The sequence below is a fragment of the Apteryx mantelli genome, chromosome 10, assembly GCF_036417845.1.
Source record: "Apteryx mantelli isolate bAptMan1 chromosome 10, bAptMan1.hap1, whole genome shotgun sequence".
Lineage (NCBI taxonomy): Eukaryota > Metazoa > Chordata > Aves > Apterygiformes > Apterygidae > Apteryx > Apteryx mantelli.
Window position 1 is genome coordinate 24,278,120 of NC_089987.1, and position 22,496 is coordinate 24,300,615.

General features: G+C 55.1%; 2 protein-coding genes across 4 annotated transcripts in view; one reads left to right on the plus strand and one right to left on the minus strand.

Moving 5' to 3' along the window:
* The window catches only part of ATP6V0D1 (ATPase H+ transporting V0 subunit d1), a 45,371-nt gene extending 43,557 nt beyond the window's left edge, over positions 1–1,814 (plus strand). For all 3 annotated transcript variants that reach the window (XM_067302771.1, XM_067302772.1, XM_067302773.1), the window contains one exon: positions 274–1,814. In XM_067302771.1, coding sequence (XP_067158872.1) covers positions 274–435 — 162 coding nt within the window. In that variant the 3' untranslated portion in view covers positions 436–1,814. The remainder of the gene's footprint in view (positions 1–273) is intronic.
* Positions 1,815–2,691: 877 nt separating this feature from the next.
* The window catches only part of HSD11B2 (hydroxysteroid 11-beta dehydrogenase 2), a 28,722-nt gene continuing 8,917 nt past the window's right edge, over positions 2,692–22,496 (minus strand). Inside the window, exons 2-5 of the mRNA XM_067302938.1 lie at positions 6,343–6,555; positions 5,862–6,047; positions 4,795–4,932; positions 2,692–3,607 (exon numbers count right to left, since the gene is read on the minus strand). Coding sequence (XP_067159039.1) covers positions 3,249–3,607; positions 4,795–4,932; positions 5,862–6,047; positions 6,343–6,555 — 896 coding nt within the window. The 3' untranslated portion in view covers positions 2,692–3,248. The remainder of the gene's footprint in view (positions 3,608–4,794; positions 4,933–5,861; positions 6,048–6,342; positions 6,556–22,496) is intronic.

The following is a 22,496-nucleotide window of genomic DNA, read 5'->3' on the forward strand; positions in this document are numbered from 1 at the left end:
TTACTTGGGAAAGGAGCCAGAGGGAGTATCCTCACAGCACACCAGGGTATAAATGCTTTCCCTTCAAATGTCAGAGCCTTTCCTGTCTGAGCCATGTGCTATAGGTTAGAGCTCATGCAGAGCAGGTTAACTGTGCCTGAGCCCTCTAGCCTGCTAGGGAAGGCGTGCAACTTCCAGGCTGCTCCACACTTGTGTTGACTGTCTCCTTCTCCTGTAAGAGGAGAATCTAGCAGAGGTAGACAAGTGATGTTTCCTCCTCCTGGCTTTCCCCAGGTGAAGCTGAACAAGCTTGCTTTCCTCAACCAGTTCCATTTTGGAGTCTTCTATGCCTTCGTGAAGCTGAAGGAACAGGAGTGCCGCAACATTGTGTGGATTGCAGAGTGCATCGCCCAGCGACACAGGACCAAGATTGACAACTACATTCCTATCTTCTAACCCTGCCCTGTTCCCATATGACCCTCCTGCCCCTGGAGTCCAGAGGGACCCTTGTCCATCTTCTACATGTTCCCTGAGTTATCCCTTGCCCAGGCTCCAGGGATGTCTCATCTGTGGAACTGGCTCAGTTGGGAAACTGTACAGTTACTAGTTAAATTATTCACAAGCTGAAGTTGTTTGAGTTGTGTGTGCTGTGACGGGTCCAGAGGGACCAGTGGCACAGGCTTGGCCCTGTGCAGTTGTGTATCAGGAGGGTTCCCATTGTGTAGCTAGTAGTACCTGTGTCACTGTACTAATCTGCTGTATGCGCTTATGCTCACAGAGCAGGCACCAGCCAGTGGTTGCTGCCTCCAAGTGGTTCCCGCTACAGAAGGATGCATCAGGTCTTCAATGTCCAAATCTCTTCTCTGTCAGTGCTCTGAGAATGCCTCCTAGTCAGTGCTGTCCCCATGAGGCTTATTCTGAGTGTGATTTATAGTATAGCCAGTGCTGTTGTGTGATCCCTGCATCCCCCTGTAGCAAACCCTGTCGTGGGAGAGGCTGACCAGCCCTGGCTGGGACTGGGACAGCACCTATGGGAAGGCGAGGACAGAGCCAGAGCAGAGCACATGCAGTGTGTTCCTTCCCTCTCCGTCAGCATTTGCACTAGTGCAGCCCCTGCTATGTCCTCAGAAGCAGCTCTGGCTAGTCTTCCTTCTGGCCAGGAGCTTGGAGGGGATCCACAGCCTGTCTGAGGTCCTTCCTCCCCCAAGTGCCCCTGGCTTGGAGCTTACCTGCAGTCCCCAGGTGTGTCTGTCACAACCATGCAAGAGTCAGGGCTACTTCTGGCTCTGTGGTTGCTGCTGTGTTATGATGGAACCTCTGCACTGGCTTAGGGCAGGTGTCCAGGCTGGTGCAGTCCTCCCAGCCCACATGGGGTGTCTGGGCTGGCACTGTCATTTAGCCATATGGGCAAGCCTGGCTGTTCTGCCAGGCAGCCCTTGGGGTCTGGCTCCACTTGGTCGCTGTGGTTAGTGCAGAAGGCATGTTGGCAGAGGTGCCTCCTGTCCTGTCCAGGCCCTGCCCCTTCATGGTCTGTGTTTAGGAGATGGGAGCCAAGCCAGAGCCATGGTGTGGCAGTCCAGCTCCCTTCCTGATGTGTGACATGGCTGGCTCCCACTTGTGCTCGAGGTTATTTGGCCCTACTGGGAGATGCCCTGTGTTGGTGCGGCAGTGAAGAAGCTTTGCTGATGGGAAACACGTATGCTCTGTGCTGCCACTGGGAAGGTTGATGGGTAAGAGCAGCCCTGTCCCAGCCTGTGCTGTGGTAACTTCTGCGGTGTCTGTTATCCTGGCCATCCTCTTTTCCTTTTTGCACCAATAAATATCTGCCTACTGCACTGTGCTCTCCCTGCTTACTTGGATCTTAGGTATGTATGAGCAGGTGCCTGCTTCAGCCAAGGGGCTGGTGTTGGAGGCATCAATTAGTGCTTGCTGTGGGAGCTCTGCCTCCACAACTTCTGGATAGCTTTGTGCATGCCCTATGTCCTAGGCAGCCTTCAGTTAGGCTGGCAAGGGCATAGTCTCACTGGTTGAGTGTGGGTCTCAGCTACTGTACCTCTTACCCAGGGTACTTAGATGTTTGTAGAGGACCGTGACATGGCCCCTGCCTGACTTGGGGCACTTGCTCCTGCCATGGATAGACAAGGCAGAGCTGTCATGACACCGCAGCACAAGCAGCATACAGTGCCCACTACTAGGTCTGTGGGTGCAGTTGGGTGCTGAGCTGGTAGGTGCTTGAGAGGAGATGCAGCCCTTGTTGCCCATACTTGCATAAGAGGCTGCATGGGAGTGAACCATACAGCTAGGGAGCTTGGGACTGTGTGGCAGATTCCCTGGTTTTGCTTGGTTTTCCCTTGTTCCCCAGTGCCTGGGCTTCCTGCACAGAGCTGCCCATGGAATCAGAGCAAAGCAAAAGGGAGCCTTTGGGGTAGAGGGGGATCAGGGGAGGGTGCAGGTGCCTGCTCTTTTTGTCAGGCTATGCCTAGGGAATGCATTTCCAACTAACATCCCCTTGGCTAGATATCCCTCTTCTGATACTGCCTGTGGCATACCGGGCCCTGCTAACCCACACAAGAGTGTTACCACTGTGCTCAGTGCACAGCTCGACTCAGTGCAGGGCTGGGGACCAGCTCTGTTCTCCTGCTTCTATGGCACGACATCCCTGAACAAACACTGTGATGCTGTGCCACAAAAGTTGACTGCAAGACCCACTGGCATATTAAGAACAGATTTATTTAAAAAGTGATAATCACATAGTTCATCTTGTGAAGAGCTCTGCAGCCTGGCGTGGGACCCTGCTGTCCCTGGGAGCACATGGAGTGTGTAATGAACTGCGATGAGGCAGGCACAGGGGATGGCATAGCATTGGGCAGAGGGTCATGGGCCTGACCCACCCAAGAGACAATGGAGACGAACACTTGCAGCTCCAGCAGCAGCAAGGAAAATGTCACATAGCTGAGAAACACCCGAGGTACATCCCAGTGTGTCGTGCAGAAACCCGGAGAGTCAGGCAGGAGGGGCCACATTGCAGGATGCGCGGTTAGAAAAAAATACAAAAACGTGGTCTAGAAAATGCTGATTCTCACACAATAGAAAATAGATCTGCCTGATTTCGGAAAGCAATTTGGTTTTGTAGCTAGTGCTGATCGTTCCCATGCGGCGCACAAGGGCAGGGCTGGAGGCTGTGCACACACTCAGGGGCTATCTACTGTGGTGCTTGGAGATTACAGGAGAAGGTTCCCTCCTGCCCCACGATTGCATGCAGGCCAAGGTCAGGCCTTCTTGATGTCGTGGTGCTCTTGCCTCAGTGCTCTGGGCAACTTGGGGTTGATGAAGAATCCTTTCAGGAACAAGTCTCGGACAAAGTAGGGCAGGTAGCGGTGTATAAAATACATGAGCCCGAGGCCCTGCCCCGGGTAGTAGCGCACAGCTGGGTTGGCAGCAAGGAGCCCATCCGTGATGCTGTTCACCACCGCACTGAGGTCCTCCACAGCCACCTTCATGAACTGGATGAACTGCCGGTTGATCTCCTCCACGTAGTCCTCACCATAGTCCTGCAGCAGCTTCTGGGGCAGGCTGGCCACCAGCTGCTGCTTGCGCAGGTTCCAGAATGCGGGGTCGCATGTTGTCCCTGCAATGACATAGGCACTGGTGAGCCGTGCTGAGCCCAGGTGCCCAGCAGACCTCGCTCCTGCCCTATGCCTGCCAGCACTTGCCCAACAGCACTTCTTGCCCTGTCCCACAGTGCCCTGCCTCCACCTCCAGTCCCTCTGTATTGATGCCTGCAGCCCCTTCACCAGCAGCCCCTGCTCCCCAACATCCCAGAAAGGAGAGGATGTATTTGCCAGGGAGCAATGGTCCCTCTGAAACACTGACAGTTACCAGACAGCATGGGAAAGTGGTGTGGGAGTGAGATGGTGGTCCTGGTGCCTATTCATAGCTCAAATGCCATAGAGACAGCTTGCAACCTAGAGTGCTCCAAGGTACCTATTCAGTGGCGCCCAGAGCACAGCCTGGGTCAAATGCCTGGCCTTTGAGGCATTACTGTAAAAGTGGCTGGCCGAGCTGGTGCTTGCTGGGTTTAGCCAGCTCCTGTGGTCGAGGACCTGTTGGCAGGGCCTGGCAGGGCTTTGATTCTGACCCAGAATCTCATAGAGTAATGCTGCCACCGGAGAACCCAAAGGCCACAGAGAGCTCCCACCACTGTGGCATTCAAGCTGCTTTAGCCACTGTCCCTCCATGTGGTCCTCTTGGTCCTGAGGGATGCTGCTGGGGATGCCAGGGGTTCTCTTGAACACCTTGCACTGCATGGGATAGGTGAGACCACATAAGGCTGGTCTCTGTGGGGAGCTGCTCAGACTACAGCAAGGCACGCAAAATCTTCTGTCATGCCAGCATGGGCATAGATCATGCTGGGAGCAAAAAGGTTTTAATGGGAGATAGGAGTATCCAGGGGGCAGCACTGAGTGCTAACCCTCTGCTGTGCATGCATGCTGGTTATATGCATATATACATAGGCTCAAAAAATATATCCTGTACTGCTAGTTTCCCTCTGCTGCTGTTGATCTATCACTGCCTTTTATGCCTTCCCAGGGGCTCCTGGCCTATCTCTGCTGCTATAATGATATTTGACTGTAAGGCTGTGGGAGCAGATGGCACTCCAGCATTGCTCGTGTGGCAATGCTACCATGACGAGAGCCATTGCTGAGAGTAAGGGCAAAAATAACCTGGCAGGTGCCGCAAAGCCCTGAGTCCTAAGCAGCTTAGCTTGGCCAGCTGTGGCAGTGCTGCTGTGTGAGTGGATGCTGACCCTCTTACCTGTTTTGTAGTAGCCGGGCAGGATGAGACTAACTTTGATGCCCCAGGGCTGGAGCTCACTGCGGAAGGTGTCCATGAGAAGGCTGAGCGCTGCCTTCGAGGTACCATAGGCCGCCAGGCAAGGAAATGGCAGGTCACCTTGGAGGACAGAAAGTGCAAGTGAGCAGGCTCATGAGGGGCTCTGTACATGGCCAGGCCAGCCAAACCCAGTGCCACTAGGAAGGCTTTGCAGGGCCGTATTGTGCATTCTTGGCCTCTGTGCAGAGAACGGGCTTAGGTTTTGTTTTGCTGAGAAAGCATCTCCAGTTTGCTCCAAATGAAAAAGCTTGTTTAATGGGAAAAAAGTGGGGGGAAGGGTAGGCTGTTTTTCCCTCCCCAGCCTTCCATATCGCTGGTTGGTGTCTCTAGTCAAGGCACATGGCAGATGTGATGGGGTTGCCTATGCTCCTCTGCACCCTGCCCCAGGTGAGCAGCAGGGGCAGCTCAGTCCCCTACCACCTCCTAGTCCTGTTGGGCTCTATGCCCCTGGGACATGTGTGCACAGACCCACAGCTCCCTGACTCTGGGTGCCAGCTGTGGGGCTCGTTCCTGCCCTCAGCTCCTTCTAGGGTGCCTGGTACCGGCCTGGTGGGGTGCAGGGAACGGCTGCTTCAAGGTCACCAGCCAGAGTGGGTTGGGGAAGAGGACAAGGCACCCAGCGCCTGGGCCCAGGGAACAGGAGCCATGCTGTAATGCGAGGATGCTCAGTACACACCCCTGCCACAGGTATTGGGGTGCCATGGCACTCACAGGCCAAGCAGAGGGACAGTGTGTCCATCTGGGGAACGCTGAGGTACTGCTGACCACCCCTCCTGCTCTGTCACCCTATCGACACCTGAGATGGCTGTGACTGGTGGAGAGAGCCTGGACCCCCACATAAGCAGACCTCATATTATAACCCAGCTTCTGCATTCAGTTACTGGGGTTCCCTGGCAAGCTGTGGCATACCGCCCAGCTCTGTGCTATGTCGCCTTTTCTCCCAGAGGAGTCCCAGCTCACTGCATGGCTGCGGCGCTGGAGCTGCTCACCCGCAGGGCTGCTCACGGTGACGATGCGGCCGCCGGCAGTGCGGAGCAGAGGCAGCAGCCCCTTGGTGAGCTCCAGTGACCCGAAGAAGTTCACCTCCATGCAGGTGCGGAACTTGCCCAGTGGTGAAAGCTCTGCATCAGCAATGGTGTCATTGAAGCCGGCGTTGTTCACGAGGCCCCAGAGCCCTGTGGGGATGGAAAGCTTAAAGAGATGACCCAAGTGGGACCTCCACCTCTGGGGTCCCAGCTGTTGCCCCTCTCATGGTGGTCCTTTCAGGGGAACCATGAGGTACCTAGGGACATGCCTATTTATAGGAGGCTGTAGCTGAGGGTGCAGGCTGTGGCAGGGGTATCTGCAAGGATGCAACCCACAGGGAGGGGCCAGAGGCCAGGCACAGCCATCCCAGATGCAGGCTGCAGTGCTGAGAACCTGGGGAGCTGTGTGCAGTCTCAGGGCCATGCCAGGGACCTGCACTCCTACCTGTGCTGTTGGTGTGAGCCTGGATGTGCTGCAGGACACGTTGGATGTCTTCTGGCTTGGTCAGGTCCATTTGCAACAGTGTGAGCCTCTGCGAGCAGCTCTTCTGCAGCTCCTGGGCCCCGGGGCCCTGCAGGTCCAACACGCTGGCAAACACCTGGAAGCCCATGGCATCCAAGTGACGTGCAGTCGCCTGCCCAAAGCCAGAGTCACAGCCTGTGAGAGCCAAAAGGAGCCCTAGAGTGGTCAGTGATGGCTGCCCCAGCCTCGGTGTCCCCTGCTCCAAGAATCCCACAGCCATCTGGCTTTGCATCTGCGTTCCCAGGGATAAACCCAAGGGGACCTCCCTGCCTTCCTCTGGCTCACTGGCTCCCCCAGGATAAGCCCAGGTGGTCCTGATCCCCCAAGCCCAACAGGGTGAGCCAGGTGTGCAAGGCTCCCCTCCAGGTCCACGTGGCCCTCCCAGGCTCTCTGGCTGGTGTCTTGGGCCACCCTCCCATTCTCTGCAACAAAGCGGCCCCAGCCCTCCACCCTGCTCTGGAGGCACTGGTTCCTGACTACTGAGAGGATGTGACCTTGGCCTAGGGTGTTCGCAGGTCACCTAGTTGCTGTTTTCTACCTCCCACAGGAGGAAGAAAACACTATTATCTGCAAACCAATCACCCAGAGCGTGGCTCTGATGCAAGCTGCAGATAACGCCACGGAGGGCAGGCTCGGCAGTTGCAGGCACAGCTGCTCTCTGGGCCCTGTTGTGCCTCAGGAATTCAGACAGGGCACTGTGAGGCCCAGAGGTGGTGGGGTTTAAACCAGTACCAGGTCACATCTGTTCCAGCCTGCTATGACTTCCTCAGCCATCATTAGGAGCTGACACAAGCCTAAATGAGAGATGCTGCTTTTCTCTGAACACTTTTAGCCTCCCAGAGATTCTCCTGTGATGCAGCCTGGGGGCCAAAACACACAGCAACCCCCACACACGCACACTTGGCTAGGGCATCAAGAAGATTAAAAAAAAAAAAGGGTAATCCTGGTCTGCTCTTACAACCCCACAATCTTCAACAAGTCCCATGAGAACGTCCCACAGGAACATGGGAGCACTTGGTGCTGCTGTGCCTGTTTCCACCCTTGCCTGCCTTCCTCTCTGCACCCCGAAATTTTCTGTTCTTCCTCTCCATCGTAGTTTTACCAGGCAGCCCAAGCAAGACCAGCACTCAAAAACCCACCTAGCACCATCTCCACGGCTGCAACTACACTGCCTGCATGCAGGTCTGTACAGGAGATGGATGCGTGCGTGCAGGTAGACATGCATGATGTTACTGCCTGTCCTGTCACAGAGGTGACACAGCACTAGCAGAGCTGACTCAGCACTAATAGAGGTAACTCAGCACTAATGGTCCCCCCTGTGGTATTCCCCCACCTGGGAACCGAGGTTTGTGCAGGGCTCCTGGGACTAAACAGATCCTCTCCCAGGCAGAGACGTGGACAATGCTCACTGCCTGAAATGTTGCATTCCTCCCCCCGCCCTGCCCCAGCCTAGCCCATCGCCAAGTCTCGGTGGTGGGCCCCAGATCCCAGCCCCTTTCAGCACAGGTTTATAGCTGGCACATTCCTTGCAGCACCTCTGCCTGCCTGTCCTGCTTGCCATTCTTCACTGACCCCAAGCTCTCTGGCTCTGCACCCTGTGGCTGCCAAACAGCCCCAAATTACCGGCGCAACCCCTCAGGCAGAGGTTTGTTGGGAGGTGCAGCACGGTGACAGGGGCATGTCCCTGGCTGATGCACGGGGCCAGGAGCGGCAGCTCCCAGGCAGTGGCAGAGTCAAGCAGGTGGCAACAGTTGCAGAGCTCAGGGCTCAGCGGAGCCAGGAGCCCGCAGGGATTGTGGCCCCGGGCAAGAGAGGGAGGGATGAAAACAAACAAAGCCAGCAAGGTACAGCATGTTCCTGGGGCTGATGGCAGTGTTGATAGCTCTGCGGGGGGAGCCCGTGCCACCGTGGCCAGCGGCCACATTAACCATTAACAGGGGAGCTCTGTGGGCAACTCAGGAACACGCAAGCTCTGCAAGGCCAGCTCCATGGCCCTGCTCTCATGCATCATCCCACCTGGCCCTAGCAGGGGCCCTGGCACTCTCGGGTGCTCCTTGAGGCACCCCGTGACCTGCACTAGGCGGGACAGGGGGACAACTAGAGCAGGTCTTATCCAGCACACCACCTCCAGCCCCAGTGTGATGCAGTTATTGTGCACAACTGCTCCGTGCGGTCCTCCCACAAAGAGGTAAAAAAGTGAGTTTAATCCTGCCCTTAGCCGGACCTGCTTTTTTAAATGCACCAGCCTGATAATGGGTGGTATCCAGAGTCCACAGCCAGCCACGTGACCAAGTCACCCTGAGATGCATAGGGCTCATTGCTGGTCCAGGCACTGCCACCCTGCTCTGTGGGACTTGGTGTGCCCCAAAGCAGCTCTGGCTTCCCCAGCTTGGACCCAACCGGAATCCTTATGGCCAGAACCCTTCCTGCGTCTGGGAGCCCCCTGGCTCCTGGGGAAAAATGCAGTGCAGAGGGCACGCAGGGTGGCTTCAGGGTGGACATGGAGACCAGGTGCCAGCCTTGTTTCCCTGATCAAGCATGCTGCAGTTGGGAACAGGGCGCTGCCAGCTCCAGCACTTTGGGAGCTAGATAAGCTGTTCTCAACTCAGTGCCTGTGGTCCAGTCCCAGGCGCTAATTTACTTTATTGCTGCGTCATAAATCCATAAAGACCCTGGACAAATGCCAGGGTGATAACACACCCCGGAGATGGCCAAGGAGGTGCTTACCTGGCAGGAAGCGACTGTTAGCACAGGCACCTGGAGGGACCCCAGCCCCACGGGAACCCACAATGGCAGGGAGGGTCCTTGCACCTCGAGCCCTGTGAATACCTGGCCTCATGCCCGGCAAGACACAGTGGCTTCCTCAGCCCTTGGGCTTCTCCCAGAGCCTGTTGCATCTGGGTTGCCTGAGTCATGACACCACTTTAGCCATAGGAGCAGCTCAGACAAGGTCCCCACCTTGGCAGAGAATCCCCTTGGGTGCCTCAGGCTGGGCACAAGCCACGGGCTGGACTCCCAGCTTTGAGCTGGGCAGATTCTGGCCAGGCCTCTGCCTGCCTTTCAGTCCCTTCTTCATCCTGGGAAACCCATGTTCTGAGGCCTGGCTCCCAGCAGGATCCAGCATGTGGGAAGCTGGAGGCCATGGACACCCTGCAGGCGGGCCTGCTGTGGGCACCCACTGGGTGCCTCTGAGCCCTCCCCACCTCTTCTCAGGATGGCCATGGCCACAGTGGGGCCCAGCACCTGAGGTGGGGGCACGAGCCAGTGTTTAGCCGGGCCAGCTTGATGTTGGCCAGGGCATCTCAGCCAGCCGGCTCAGCATGCCAGAGGGCTACCTGCCAGGACTGGGCGGTGGGCAGCAATAGGTAGCTCTGCAGATGCCACCAGCTTGCCACGGGTGCTGCAGGATGCCCATGCCATCTCTTGGCAGGGCAAGCAGCACACCCACCTCTCCCCTTCCCTGGAGGAATGGGAACAAGTCGTGCTGCCAGCAGTCAGTGAGATAAGGTGCATTTCGCATTTCCCAACAGGGCAGGAGAAAACTGCAATAAAGATAAGGTTTAAAAATAAAAGCGCAGTTGGCCGTGTCCCTGAGGCGGCTGAACTCCACAGCCAGCATCCTGCCTGCTCCTGCCACCTTTGCCATGACACAGCTACCCGTGCTGCCTCCCTCCTCGCCTGGGGCTGAGCTCTGTGGGATGGGAAAAGCTTCTGGCTAAAGCATTAAATGCCCTGTTTTTTTCTCCCAGCAGTGTGGGAGGAGGCAGTGGAAGCCATGGGGCCTGTCTGTACTTCTCAGGGGAACAGGAGCGTCCCCAGTAGCCCCACACACAGCAGTTTGCATGTGTGGGGATGTAGCACAGGTCCCAAAGAGCTGGGACCAGCTTCCTGAGGCAAAGGGCAGGAGCCAGCTGTCACCTCATGGCCATACTCCCTCAAAATACATAGCAACCTCCCCAAAGGCTGGCACAGGAGGCCACAGCAGGAGCCAGGTTTGTAGGCTTATTTTGGCTATGCCCATCAAGTAGGGAGCAAATTCCGTGAGGAAGAGCTAAAAATGCCCTTCCACATCCATACGCCAGCCAAGCCAGACCTCTTTGGGACGGGCCTCTGAACCGGGCAGCAGCTGGCCTGCTAGGACAAATAACTAGGGCTGGTTTGTTTGCCGCAGAGGACTGGGGCAGCCAGAGGGTTTGTTTCGGAAGTTTTAATTTATTCACACAAAAAAAAAAACCTCCTTGGAGGCTGGCAGAAGGCCCAGGGACAGGAGCGCTGGCGGGACAAGGGCGGTGATGCTCTGGTGTTATTTAAGGTCTTTGCTGATGTCTGGCGGAGGAGGTTAACGCGCTGCTCAAATTCCCAGCTGATGCTGAGCTGGCAGAGCAGGGAAGCGCTGCAAGAAGCCAAGAGGGGAGACATGGGAAAAGAGCAGCAGCAAAAATTCAGCGTGAGAAAAGGCAAATAAAGTGGCTCCAGAGCCCAGTCTGGGGGAGGAAGGAAGCTGAGGTGCTGGAGCAGGCAGGGGGTGAGCCCTGGGAGTGCAGGAAGGGAGCAGGCAGAGAAAGTGGGCTGCAAAAAATAGCCACCCAAATGTCAATTCACCTGGCACCAGTGCCCAATGGGGCACTGCTGGGTTTGTATCAACACTTGCACTCCCAGTGGATACCCAGATGATGCAAAGGGCCACCCTTCCTCCTGAGTTCTTCACGGGAAGCTTCAAAACAGCTGGTTTTATTCGAAGTTGGAGCCAGTGTTTGGTTTTGCAGTTCTCTTGTGCCTTTGACTTTCGGGAGTGTTGGAAAGGCAGATGGACAAACCCTGCTTGAACCAATGCATGCTTTCAGAGCTGGAGGAGGATCCTGACTCCCCTGCACCCCAAGTAGAGCAAAATCCATTTTGTGACAGTGAGTGCTGATCCCCAGATGTACCAGGGACACCATGATGGGGTATCACCAGCAAGGAAGAGTGGGAGGAAGGCTGCAGGAACAGCCAGATGTCTGCCTGGCTCGCAGGAGCATGCTCAGGCGCTGCTCATGGGCCTGCTCCAGCATCATGTTAAAAGGGCATTAGATCACGGAGAACAGAAACACAGGGATGCAATGGAGAGCACGAATTAAAAACTTGGGGCCTGAGGCACCTGGTCCAAAAGCACTGAGCTTTGCCAAAGGGTCATGCTTACTCCATGTGGCTACTAGAGCATGACCTGCTAGCCCCTTTGTAGGAAGGCTGCAGAGGCCAATTTGGGAGACACACAGATGCTAGCTTGGCCACAAGCATTGCTCGGCATGAGCTCGGAGGAGCTCCGGCAGCCCCTCCAGGGAGCTCTGGAGCCGGACAGTCTGAGCTGGCTCTGTTGATGCCGGAGTTGGGCACGCTTCCTTCAGAGGATGCTGCAGCGCCTCATCAGGAGGAGGCTCCAGAAGCCAGCTAGCACCCTCCCCACCCCCATCACCCCCTCACGTGCCAAATGGTTTTGCTTCCATCCTGTTGGGAGAGGAGAGGGAACCACATAAGCATTTCAATCCAGACGCCACGCTGCTGAGCTCAGGAGTGGGAGAAGCCGAGAGCTGTGGGGACCGTCAGCACGGAGAGGCGCGGGAGTGTATCAGAGGAGGGCCGGCAGGGCTCTAAGCCCACATCAGCTCCTCCCTCCCTCTCCCAAGCCTGCAATGCCAAACAATTCCCCCACACTTGGGCCCTGATCCAGCAGCAGTTGAGCACATGCTTCAGCATTTTGCTGAATTGGGAGCAGAGGCCATGCGGAGGCCAGTCTCGGTTGCAGAATCAGGAAGAGCTCAAAACTGGATTGCCCAGAGAGACTCTGCTCCACACCCCTGTGCGTATGTGGCAGGGACCTGTCAGCCCTTCTGCAAATATGGGTAAATGTATGCCCAAAGGGTTCTCCATCCTCTGCCTTTTGCTGAAGCAGCAGGTCCATCACCAGGCTCTGCAGCAATCCCCCTGGGGCTTTTCAGAAAGTTTGACCAGTAACTTGGAGCGTGTTTGGGCATTGGAGGAACTGAGCCTGTTCCGGTCCATGAGAGATGCTGTGTAACAGCGATGAGATGCATTGACACGAGTGCTCAGGCCAGTGGGGAGGGTGACTGAGCCCAGCTAGCTCTGGGTGCCCTAGGAAGACTCAGTTTTGTCCCAGAAAAGCCAGTAGGGATCATTCTGATCTCTGGTCCATCCCTGATCTAGTCCTTCCTGAAACAGAGACATCCTTTTATCAAACACATCCAGGTTCAGTTTAACATGGGAGTCAGCAGCAGAGTCATGGTAACTGCCAGAGACCTCTTCAAAGCTAACTTTGATTTCTAGCCACTGCACCTAGCTGGAGCTTTTCCTCCAGGAGAAGAGGGCTCCATCCGCTCCAGGTATTTTTGCATGACAAGTCCCCTCTTTAACTGTCTCTCTAATAAGCTAAAAGGCTTGTCCTCTGGCAACTCCTTTGGGGTGGCCTCTCTCCCACCCAGCTCGGGAAGATGAAAAGGAACAGTCACAAAGCAGCTAACCATGATGTGCCCACAGCTGCCTTGCACAGCACCAGAGATACCACTTGCTAGCAAAAGCAGCAACCCTGGAGGGTCTGAGCTGTGCTGGCACAAGAGGAATTGGCTGGGCACAGCTCCTGGCCAGCCTTGTCCCACCTGCAGCCTCCACTGCATAGCTAAGGTGAGCGGTAGGTACCTGTTACGCTATTTTGCTGCCATACTCAAAGCTGTGCCAGGGGCTCACATACTACTCACTGATGCCACGGTTCCAGTTTGGTCCAGGCATGTTCTCCCTAGGAAGTCAGGCTGCACACCACACTTGCTTTTTACTGTATCAGGTATTGTTTCACCTGCAGCTAGCACCAAACTTGCTGTATGGAGACACACATTCAAAACTAACACAGCAGTTTGCTGAGCAGCTCTGAGACAGGAGATAGATAACACAGCTACCAGACAGGCAGTTTGCATCATGCTGTCAAACCATGACCTCCCACTCTGCCCACTGTGGACATGGTATGAGATGGAGGGCTGGTGATGTGGGTCATCAAATCTCACCCTGGCAGGACTCAGAGGCATCCTAGGCTGAACTGTGTGCTGTGCCCAGCAACATCCCTCTGCCTCTCCCAACAGTGATCCTAGTTTGCCAGGGGTGGGACAGAGCTCCCAAACCCACTTCTGAGCCAGGCATGATGGCAGGGAAAAGCAAGGAGCAGACACAAACCTGGTCAACCCTGAAGATCACAAATGCATCTTGGTGTAGAAGCACCTGTGGCTTAGAGACTGGCAGGTGTCTGGGAGCAGGGGCAGCACCCTAAGACCCTGCCACGATACACCCTAGGGACCCCACAAGCTGGACCCCCAGTCCCTGTTGCTCTGCTCCTCCTGTGGCCATCCAACAGGCCTCCCCCAGTGCTGTGGCAGCCATGAAGGGAGCAGCACTCCAGCCTAGCACTGCCTCATAGTAGCTGGCTTTTAGGATCGAGACTGTTACCGGGTTTTGCACGTTAGCACCACGGAAACCAAAGCTTCCCCTGCCTTGAAATGCGGTCATGGATGGAAGCTGGAGACCGGTTGCCCTCGAACCGTGTCTTGCCCCAGCCACACATCCCTCTGAAGGACTGGTTCTGTGGGGTTAGCACAGGTGGTATAGGCACCAGACAGCCCCCTGGACACCACTCATGGGGCATCAGGCTGCTTCTCACCATTCTGCTCCTTCACTAGCTCTGCTGTGGCAAGGGAAGGCAGTGGGGCTGGCGCTGTCATGGGATGCCAGCAGTGCTGGTGAGGGGGAAGGCCTGTGGTACTCAGCGAGTGCTGACCTTGCAAGAGCCAGTCCCACAGATGGGAAGGTCAGAGGCAGCCCTTATGGGTCTGGAGTTCTCTCCAGACTGGATCTTCTGGTTTGGATGCCCCGTGGGCAAAAGAGACAATCTCAGACAGTCTGGCAGGGATCGGGGCCAGCAGTCTGAAAGAGCTGGTAATCCCAAGGGATGGGCAGCCCCTGCCACGGAGCTCCATCCCACCTGACCAGCATCTCAACAGGTGCCCAGCAAAACTGAGGCAAGACCAGTCCTTTGGGGGTACTCCATTTCCAGGCAAACCCAGAGGAGGCCAAATTCTTGCCAGCACTGTGTCATGCATGGCAGATCATCGCATCAGGCTTCATTCCTGTGTACAGCTATTTCATTCAGAGCAGCACCATCTTCCCTCCCCAGCTCTGCAGTGCTCTGCTCTGTTGAGCCAGGCACCCTCTGCACCCCAAGAAATCCTGCCATTGCTCTGCTGGGGCTGGGTGAGGTGGGGCAGCCCACGTCCCCAAATCCCGGAGCCATCCCACGACATCAGTCCCAGCACCCTCTGCCAGGTACCTACCTATCACACAGAGATTTTTGGGCTGCATACCCCACCAGCCTGCTAGAGCTACCTTCCCAAGAAGTGTCCATCGCCAGCAACCCCGGGACCCAACAAGCCCGCACAACCCTTGTGCTGGAGTATGGGGAAGCTCCTTCATGTGACAACGGGCCTACCGCACAAGAGTCTCCACTGGTGTCATGAGGTCAGTCCCATATCCTGCCCCTCCCTACACTTCCTTTGCCAGAGCCCTATCACCAGCTCAGGACCAAGCCAGTGAGTCGAAGGTGCCTTTGCACCATCCCAGGCTGTGTTTTGAGATACAGAGCCTGGGATGAACCCAGGTAGTCATGGCTGAATCTGAAAGATGTGACAGATCTAGAGGGTGTGAAGAGGCAGCAAAAGTCACTGCTTGCCCACAGCCTTGAAAATCCAAGGTTTCTCCCCTCACAGCTGCTCCATGTTGCCGATCACAGCAGGCTGGCATTTCTGCCCTTGTCTCTACCAGCATCTCATGTTTGTGCCAAAAGACAGTTTATTGCAAGAAAGGCATGGGGCTAGGATGGCGCCAGCCTCAGAGACACCCATCGGCCACAGGAGAGCTTGAAAGACAAAGCCAAATGGATTATACTCTGGATTTGCTGTTTCCACAGGCTCAAGCTCAAATCCTGCCTGGGATGCCAAGTTAAACAAGGTTGATTCCTTGCTCATAGATGTCCCCTTCTGGCACACCAGAATTTACCATTGCTGGATTCAATTCAGCAACAGCAGCTCCTTCACATGCCTGGTGAAATGGGAGACTGTAGCTGGATGTAGAGCACAAGGGCTAAATGCAGCACCGAGCTGAGGGCTTCATGGCATGAGAGCTGGCATCTGGGAAGCAGACACACAGGTGCTAGACTTGTCAGGACAAGCAGCTGGGCTGATCCCAGCACAGGGGGTGGAGTGAGGCCTTTGGTCCAAGCAGCAAGCCTGAGAGCAGAACCAGTCAATGCCTGGGACTCACGTCTGGAAATGCCCGATGAAGACATCTGGCTTTTGTCTCTAGGGACCAGTGGTACCTGGGCTGTGTCTTTGCTGTGCAAGCTGGGATCTGACAGCTGCCCAGCTCTGGGCACCCCACCCAAGAATGGCTCTGTGAGGGCTGTACAGGCAAGAGGCTGCTCATGCCATTCCTCTGCCCTGTCACAGTACCCTGGCTCTCCTGCTACACGCACTGAGCAGGCAGCCATGGGAGCCTTGCTCTGGGGCAAATATGGCACTTTTACCCCACTGCAACCACAGTGCTCAAAGCCATACACACGCACCACTCACCAGATGCCTGGAGACCGGTATGATCACTGCTGAGTCTTTTTTTTTTGGCACAGTGAAAAGGGGAGCTTTACTGGGAGTCAAAGGATGCTTCATCCCTAGGAAACTACTCACAGATATAATGGCAGCCTGGGAGAAAGCTGCAAAGGCTTGTTGAGCACATGGAGCAGGGACAGGCCTGGTCAGAAGTAACAGCTGATGGAGGGGGACTGGCAGAGAGAACAGGGAATGCAATGACATGGTAAGGGATGGATGAATTAGGGATCTTCACAGAGACCTTCCAGATGAGAAAGCCCAAGGCAAGACAGCCCGTTCAAGTTGATAAAGAGGAGGTAGCACTAAGCAAGATGTAAAGAGTGCAGACAAGAGACTAGCTGTGTGCACACAGAGCTGGAGCTGCAGAGAAAGCTCTGCCTTATAGGCTCCACAGCCTTGCATCCACATTGAGACATGCTAAGGCTGTTCAGGTCAGAGAAAGAGCTGTGATGTCTCCTGCACTGGTGGAGAAAGGGGAAGAGAAAGCAGAGAGAAAGCAGTGTTGAGAAAGCAGACATTGAAGCTAGATTGGAATGTCTAAAGCAGAGGGTGCCTGCAGAGTCAGGCAGAGGAACATGTGTCCTTTGCAGGATGAGCTGATGGAGCAGCAAGGGGAACAGGAGCTGAGACAAGGTCTGAGATGGGAGCCCCAGCCAGAGGCAATTGCCTGGAAGGGTGCAAGCAGTTGGGTCAAGCACAACCACCAGTTTGGGGGGGCTGGAGATGGGGGGCTGGCACTGAGCTTTGTTCTCACTGGGAACCATCTCAGCCCAAGCTGGAGCAGCTCCTCCAACCAGCGCATGAGGCTGCAAGAGCTCAGCTGAGGGACCTGGTGCTCCTGCCTTGAGGGAGAAGAGACAGAGAGGCACAAGAGAACAGGAAGGGGTTAGAAACAGCCCAACAAGAAATGGCAGATTTAGGTACAGAACGAGCAGATTTAGGTACATCTGGGACCTGATGAGAGAGGAGCTGGACATCCTTCCTGCTCCCACACCATCCTTTCTAGCAGCCAGGACTGAGAAAGAAGACTTTGCTGATCCCCACTGCTTATCCACAGCAACCGTGCGCTGGGAGGAGATGCAGTTCCTCAGGAACATCACTACCCTCGTCCTTGCTTGTCCCACAGCCCATGGCAGGCTGCTGCCTCTACTCTTCAGCACTAAGGACTTACCCTTGATGCTCAAAGCACCTGGGAGAGGGGAAAGGAGCCATACAGACTGACCCCATAGCCAGGTTGCAGCTCCACATTGCTGCACAGCCATCAGTTGGTGCACCCACCCCATCCAGTCATTGCAAGCAGACCCAAGAAGCAGTTCCACAGAGGGCATAAGGCAACACACTGAGTGCGATGGCATGCTAGCATAAGGCACACTGAGGACACCCTCCAGGAAGAGGGTCTCCAGTCATGGGCAGGGCCCAGTCAGGAGGAAGCATCGAACAAAAAGCCATGTGTCTGGGGCAGGGCCCCAGAGCCAACACCTCCTGGATGCCATGCAAGTTTGAAAGGAGGAGTGATAAACAGGTGATGTCAGCCTGAAACGAGAGAGAACAAATTCTTGGCAAGGCCATGTGGAGGGAGGAGACTGGAGGAGCACCTGTGCCTGCAGCAGCTGAACTGCAACAGCCACCCACCAGCCCACAGGCTCTGGCCAGGTCAGCATCTCTGCTGGCCAGAGCCAGAGTTGGCAGCACACCCATGGCATGTATGGGTCTGCAGTCAGGCATAGGGCATCTCAGCAGATGCTACCAGCCACCTCCTGGGAGATCAGGACTGCCAGGCATGCCATGGCCCTATTCAGCTCCTGATCTGCTGGAAGGTGGCCAGTGGCATCAGCTGCAGGGAGCAGGCAGCACTTGGCTCCTGGTTAAAGGCTGGTTCCCTTTGCAGCAAGCTGTGGAGCTGCAGAAGGAAAGCTTTGGAGGGATGTGACCTCTAGGCCAGGAAGCATCCGCACAAAGGAGACAGGGTGTCCTTCCACCTACCAGGGGTTTCCTTAAGCCATGTATTGGAAACAGCTGCTACTAGCTGAATTTGGGCATGGAATGCTTCCTGCCGCCCAGGATGCCCTGCTCAGGGAGAGCAGCCTGGCCCTCCCAGCAAGGCTGGGCTGGGTAGAAGAGTGCGAGCAGCTCCCATCCCATAGCACCCAATGGTTCTGGAGGCTCCCACAGTCAACAGGAAACCACACCCTGGTCGATGGCTCACACAGAAGCATGCAGCACTGCTGCATGGGCAGCAGGGTCGAGGACTTCCCCCTGGATTTGGTATTCCCTTAACATCCAGCACACTAATGGATGGGGCCAGTGTGGCAGGAGCTGGCTGTAGCTCCAGCCTGTACTCATGCTGCTTGTCCTCAACGTGCGCTTTCAGGAAGCAATAAACCAAACTAAACTGAGGGAGAAGCCTTCAGAGAAACTGAACCCCATTGTTGCCCCTGCCAGGTGAGGGGCTGAAAACAGGCAAGCACAAAAGAACCCCCTCAGTGGCCCAGGTGAGTGTTCTTGCTGCTCCACAGCCTTCCCCTTGCAGCCCCTCCTTGGGCAGGACCTTGGCCAGGGAAGGCATCCCCCATCCCTGGGAGCCCCCAACTGCCATGAGCCAAGTATGCAGGCCCATGCAGTAGCAGGGAGATTAACAGCCAGAGTGTTGACAGCTCAGAGCCCACCTTGGAGCCCAGGATGAAATGCCACACCTGTGACCCCTGAGCTGTCCAGAGGCCACTGCCTCTGGGGTAGAGGCATCTTGGGGCCAGGCAGGACCAGAGCTACTGCGAGGCTTGCAGACTGCAGCTGTGATGCCAGACACAGAGCCAGGAGGCAGCAGCCTCTCCAGGCACCCAAGCTCATCACCCCCAACAGAGCAGAGTCAGTCCCCATAGCACCTAGAGCCCCAGCAAGGGCAGGGTGTAGGGCCCAGCAGTCCACATCCCTCCCTCAGACTTTAAAGCTGTTCACATAGTTCCTTTTATTACACTTTTTTATTTTAATAGGAAACCCTTTGAAATAGGACCCTAGCTCAAGTCTGCCCTAGTCCCAGCCACAAAGAGGTCACCAGCCTCTTTCAAACAATGTGTCTGCACAGAGCAGCAGTCGGTACAACCGGTCCTACTAGAAACAGATGGCTGTTTGTCAGCAGGCTGCTCACTCTCCTCCCCAGGGTTCACCAAGAGCTCGGGCAGCCTTTTCCAACAGGCTGCAGGTGCCTTGTACTAGGGCTGGGTGAGTTTTCCCCTCCTGGGCATGGCCATGGGATGCACTGGCCAGACATTCCAGGGCCTGTGCATCCCAGTGCCCAAAGCTTTCCTGAGAGCTGGAGGAAAAAAAACTTGGGCCTCTTTGGTGCCTTATACTCCTTGAGCAGGAGTAGCACAGGGCTGACCTGGGGCTGGGCAACAAGGTTCCTGGCTGCAGCGCCCCACAGCAGGGTTGCAGCTGGGTTCCTCCACAGGTCCCCACACTGCAAGAAACCTGCAGCCACGGGCAACAGTACAGAAAGCACACGGCCCTGCTGGGGGTGCTGGCTGGAGCAGCATGCAGAGCCTTCGAGGGCCAGATGGTATGAATTATGAAGGATTAGCCAAGTGATTATGAAGCATTATGTGCTGTAACCTCCACACAGAGAGATATGTTTCACTTAGCAAACCAAAGAGAAGGGGAAAATGTGATTTTTCTGCTAGATAACTCAAAGAAGCGGTGCCCAGCCTCCTGCATTGCACAGAAGATAAAGAGAAGCCCTCGAGGACTGTGCCTATTTGCAACCAGGACTCCTGAATTAAAGCCAGTTTTTCAGAAGCAGACACTGGCGCTAACGCACCAGAATTTGTGGACCCAACATCACAAGAACAGGCCTGAGATAAATCACAGTAGGGAGACGCAGCTTTCCTTGTCACTATCACAAAGGGCCACTGAGCCACCCAGATGCCTTTTCTGTCCCTGACAAACTGAACAGTGCATGCTGTTTTCAGCTTGCTCATTTTACCAATGTCAGCCAGCCAGGTGCAAACATGGGCTAATAAAGCAGCAAGACAAATACGAGGCCCAGGTACACTGCAAGTAGCTCTAGTACAACAGGGACAGAAGTGATCCCACCCACCTTCCCATGAAGGTGTGTAGAAAGAAGTGAGCAGTATTTCACAGCAGTGCCTAGTAAGATGTTGAAGGACAAGATTTCCGCAAGAGCTTGGAGCAATTTGCAGTCAGCCTTGGTGCCTCAGAGCATGCTTTTGGGAGGGTGGCTTAACACGTGGATCATCTCAGCAGACTGAACTCAGTCTAATATATTGCATCCATGGGAACATCAGATGCCTGTGTGAAAGCACTGGGGTTTTCTTCAAATGTAGGAGCAAGAGGATTAGGAGCATCTCAGGAGATAACCCAACCCTGGTAAGGCAGCGCAACCAGTCACAGGCAGTCAGTGAGGACTGACCACCATCCAGTGGGTCAAGGGCCTGACAAGGCACACAACACCAAGCACATCCCCATCAGCAAGCACCAAAACATATTAATCCCAAGCCGTTACACCAAACACTTCTGTGAAAGCCTGTGCCTGAGCAGATGCTTCTGCAGCAGGTGAAGTGCTACGAACCATCGCTGAGGCCAGGCCTCAGTGTGCTACCGCTGCACCAGGGCTGGAGGGAGGCTCGAAAACAACTGCTGAACCGAGCGCCACGGAGGAAGTGACTATCCTCTGAGCAAGAATTACTGTGAAGTTTCAGGGTTTCGCAGAAAAAGCATGCAGGGAATTTCTTAGAATCAACAGCTCCCCACCTCCTCCCGCAAGATGTGATCATGAGCTGTCTCAGGCTGAAGTGAGTGGGCAGCTTCCAAGAGGGGAAATCGTCTCCTAAAGAGGTACCAACAGTGGGATTTTAATTTAAGGATTTGAACCTCCTTCCTGCATGTTTCCCATACTCGACTGTTGGCAGTGGGAGCGGTGATGTACCAGGTAGGGACAAACTAGGTTTAGAAACCAGAAACAGTGCGGCTATAAACCATCCATCCCACTAAGGACAGGATGTGAACTCCAAGCTCCATCTGGGAGAAGATCACTGTACAAATATTGCCTGGGAAATGATACAATTTGTACCTTTCATTAAAGCTAATCTAAAATTTATGTCCCCCTAAAGAAGATGAAGTTGTAAAGAAAAGCTTCAGAGATAACTGGGTGAACAATCACCTTAAAACAGAACATGACGAACCAGGAACGCAGAGCCTAAGACACAAAAGTGATTCATCGGCAAGAACTGTCAGTGGGGAAGGACACCCACCAGCCCAGGGCCAGCCAGGCTGCAGCCTGACAATTGATTGAGATAGCTGCAAGCCAGCAAACACCTAGCCTGGGAAACATGCAGGGAAGATCAGAGCCTGTGCACAGGCAGGCACCAGCAAGCAGATCAAAGCCACCACTAACCTGGCTCAACATCCTGCAATGTCTGTGTATGCCTGGACCCTTTGAGGCCATAAGAGTGTGAAGAGCGAGATGCTGAGAGTCAGGCTGGAAATTAAGATGGCTAGAAAGCTCTGCCAGCCACGATCTCAAAGCAGTACTAAAGATGCTACCAAGGAATAAGGTGAAGGTTGGAATCTGGGAGGATCAAAGAGAGCAAGGCAGCTGCTGGGAGCATACCTGGAGCAGTAGCAAAGATTTGATGCTGTGCCTGCAGCAGTCACAGCTGGGCAAGGTGCCGGGCAGAGGCCACAGGCATTGCTCAGAGAGCATCCCTGGGCTGAAAATTGGCTCTCCAGGGATTTCCAGCAGGCTGGAGAAGTATTAAATGAGACCTGTACCCATCTTCCATGTTCAATAACACATCAACACCCCCCGCTCCAGAACACAAAAAAACTCCAGCAAGGAGAGGGAACCTAGCATGTGAAGCACAAAGTCACAACTGCAGCCTGCTACAAGCAAGGGCTGACCCATTCATACGCAGCAGGAGGGAAGATGAACTGTTCTGTTGTAGAGCACTGTGAGCCACTAACACTGCCGTAGAGGCAAGAGGGCTCCCAGGACATGTCAGGGAACATATCTCTAGCAAAGACTGCAAAGCACCACAACAGCTGGGGGGGGGGGGGGGGGGAGGAGGTAAGACCTCCTCACCTCCTCTGTAAGGTCAAGCTGACCAAGTGGTGGGTCAGGTCCAAGGTGGGGAAGAGTCCTGCTCCAGAGCACTCCAGGTCTGAACTGCCATCCAGGAAATGCAATGCAACCCCATGAACTGCAAAGTGGAGCTGGACAGATCACATGGGGCTGGGACAAATGCCACTGGCAGCAATGCCACCGCTCTGGGGCAGCACTGACCAAAACAGTCATTCCAGAGTGAGTGCAGGGGCTCATGATTTCAAACACCTTGTTTTGCAGCACTTGTGACACTGTACTGAAGCTAT